Raw genomic sequence first — 3185 nt, 5'->3', positions numbered from 1 at the left:
GGTAAATAACTGCAGGCGAACGCAGCGCAGCACGACCTCTGACCTTTCAGTGACAGGACAACCAGCTGGTCATGTGATCACAGCCTGTCAGTTGCCATGGTGACATGTTTTCATCCAGAAAGCTGTTCTGGATTAAACGATTTCCCATCATCCTCCAAGAGGCTCCGCCCCCTTGGCATTGAAGCCCCGCCCCTTCCAAGTGAGGCCCCGCCTCCTCTCAAGGTGAGAACAGTTCTGAACTCTTTTCTGTTTTAAAGACTTTTTATGAGCAAACATTTGGTCCAGTTCATCTCCATAGAGAACCTACCAGCCTGATCAGAACCCGATCAGAACCAGACGTCCATGCGGGACAGGAAAATTTGGGACACGCCCATCCCAGCACTGACCTGCGGCTCGGAGAACACTTCCTGGATGCTGTTGATTGGTCCGACCGGAACACCTGAGCCCTGGAACCTCCTCAGCCAATCAGCAGAGTTCTGCTGCATGAACCTGTTGGCAAACAGAACCAGACGGTGACCCGGCCGCCACACGGACCCAGACCGGGTCCAACTAACGGCCTAAACAAAACCTCTGGGACAGAATCTGCAGCAGCTGCTTCCGGTTCTGGACCCTCAGCTGGTTGGTTCTGTAGTTTGGGTTGGCAGCGAGATCCTGCAGCTCCAGAACCTGCAGGTCCAAACAGACAGAGTTAAACTGTGTGACACCATAGGGTTTCAATGCAGTGGCCCGGTCCAGAACCAGAACCAGAACCAGAACCCAGGGTCATTAGGTCTAGTAGAACAGAGTTAGAACTATCTGAGGAAATGGGTCAGAACCGAGCCGAGCTGAACAGAACCCACCTGGCACACCGTGACAAACTGCCTGTCGTTGGCTGCAGCCAGAACCAGGTGTCCGTCTCTGGTTCTGAAGCCCTGCAGACACAAAGCAGACACTGAGAGGAGCCACAGACTGACCCGGATCAGAACCAGAACCAGAACTTTGACTCTATTCATCAGAGTCTGTCTGAAAACTTTCCACCAGTGGTGGGAAAACTTCTGCTAATCAGCTAAAGCTAATTTTAGAGTTTAGTGTTAGCTCTGGAAACATTTAGCGTACTTAGCTTAGCTAATTTAAAGTGGATAAACTCTAAAGCGCTAATTTGATTTGGATGTTTATTAAACCTTCTGTTCTTATTCATGCTCTTATTTTGAAGTCACATTGAAGCTAATATTTATGATTAGCTCTATTAGCGTTAGCAGAGCTAACACTTTAGCTAGCGGTCTCACAGAACCTGCAGAGAGTTTCAGAACTATAATGCAGTTCAGATCTGGATCAGAACCAGAACCAGAACCTGGAGGTTCAGAAAACAAAACTCTAAAAACATTCAGACATGAAACCATGTCTGAACCCGTTCACACCACCACCGGCTGTGAACAGGTTCTGGTCCAAACAGACCGTAAGCACTTCTTTCTGATGATCTGGACGGGGAGAACGTGACAGAACCTCACAGAACCAGAGAGGTTCTGACAGCTGCTCAGGTTCACTCAGAACCGCCTTTGGTTCTGATAAACGAACCTGCTAACCCATCAGAACCAGATCCAGTACCGAGCCAGGTCAGAACTGTCTCTGCTTCCTCTGAGCGATCTTCATCTGACCTTTGAGGAGATTCATCAGCATCAGAACCGGGTCAGAACCGGGTCATAAGCTCTGGCGGTTTGCTCCCTGCAGGCGGAGCTGAAATTTTACTGAGACGAGATTTAATGAAAAAAGAACCTCCAGAGGAACAGAGGCCTCTTCATCTTCTTCATCCTCCTCCTCTTCATCGTAGTCATCATCCTCTTCCTCTGCAGACCGCCAGCATCTGGTCGCTCGGCGACACAGCGCTGCTTTCATCTGCTGCCCTGGGGGATTGTGGGTAACCTGGTCCACATGGGGACATGGAGGACATGTTGGGCTGCAGACGGGTCCCGGCGGGGAGGCTAGCGCCCCCTGCTGGCTGAACCCCCACTCTGAGGTTCTGCAGAACTTATGGACCCCTCAGAACTTTCACTTCCTGTCTGTGTCAGAGTTCAGCAGCAAACTGAGCAGAGACCCCAGGTCCAGTCAAAGTAAGGAGTGGAGACTCTTTAAATCAAACCAGTTAAATCTGGTTGGAGTAAAAATATCCCACTGAGAGGTGGATCCAGGAGGATCCAGGAGGATCCAGGAGGATTCAGGTGGATCCAGGTGGATCCAGGAGGATTCAGGTGGATCCAGGAGGATTCAGATGGATCCAGGTGGATTCAGATGGATTCAGATGGATTCAGGTGGATCCAGGAGAATTCAGGAGGATTCAGGTGGATCCAGGAGGATCCAGGAGGATTCAGATGGATCCAGGAGAATTCAGGAGGATTCAGGTGGATCCTGGATCCTCCTGGATCAGGTTGAGTTCATTGGCTCTGTTAATGTTGCCCTCAACTGCTTCACAGCCTGCTGATCTGAACCCAGTAACAGAACATGTCTAGTTTTTGTCTCTACTCTGACAGGGTCAGAACCCATAAACGGGTTCAGATCCTCTTGTCAGACTTCAGTGGTTTGGCAGAATCAACGTCTTTCATTTATTTATTGAACTATTATCAAGGACCGACTTCCAGCATCTTCATTCAGCATCAAAAATCTGATTTTTAATGTTTTTCACTGGATCAGATCAAGACAAGGACCTGAACAGCTGTCGCATCATGTCCAAGGTCAAACATCAGGACATCTTCAGATGTCCCTCCCTGAGCGCTGAGGACGTCTGGTGTCTCAGTTCTGCAGGATCAAGATGTGAAAGTCTGGACTCCTCCTGCAGAAACCACAGAACCACTAATCCTGTTGTTTAGACTGCTGTGATCTCTGAAGCCACCGCAGCGCTTTCATTCGCTCAGCTCCGGGCCAGGAAGGGAGGAGCGCTGCATGATGGGAAAGGCGGTTCACAGCAGGTTTAGATTGGGGAGCTGGACAGAGGAGAAGACCACAAGAATGGAGGCTGAGCCGAGTTCACAGGGAGAGAAACCTGAGGAGGAACTGACAGTTTATCTGCTGGGAGACCTGAACCGCCGCGACCGAGAGGAGCGTCGTCTTCCTCACAGAGGAACGTCGTCTTCCTCACAGAGGAACGTCAGAGGAACGTCGTCTTCCTCACAGAGGAACGTCAGAGGAACGTCGTCTTCCTCACAGAGGAACGT

The 3185-nt window shown here is 50.3% G+C and overlaps 1 protein-coding gene across 2 annotated transcripts in view; it reads right to left on the bottom strand.

Moving 5' to 3' along the window:
- Positions 1-212: 212 nt before the first annotated feature.
- Positions 213-3185, bottom strand: part of sugct (succinyl-CoA:glutarate-CoA transferase) — a 16015-nt gene continuing 13042 nt past the window's right edge. For both annotated transcript variants that reach the window (XM_015056660.1, XM_015056661.1), the window contains 3 exons: positions 840-911; positions 569-666; positions 213-489 (listed from right to left, as the gene is read on the bottom strand). In XM_015056660.1, the coding sequence (XP_014912146.1) occupies positions 327-489; positions 569-666; positions 840-911 (333 nt within the window). In that variant the 3' untranslated portion in view covers positions 213-326. The remainder of the gene's footprint in view (positions 490-568; positions 667-839; positions 912-3185) is intronic.

This window comes from Poecilia latipinna, unplaced genomic scaffold, assembly GCF_001443285.1.
Source record: "Poecilia latipinna isolate Pla-1442-1.1 unplaced genomic scaffold, P_latipinna-1.0 Scaffold1397, whole genome shotgun sequence".
NCBI classification, from domain to species: domain Eukaryota; kingdom Metazoa; phylum Chordata; class Actinopteri; order Cyprinodontiformes; family Poeciliidae; genus Poecilia; species Poecilia latipinna.
The sequence above is the reverse complement of the archived record's forward strand: the minus strand, read 5'-3'. Positions and strand labels throughout refer to the sequence as shown.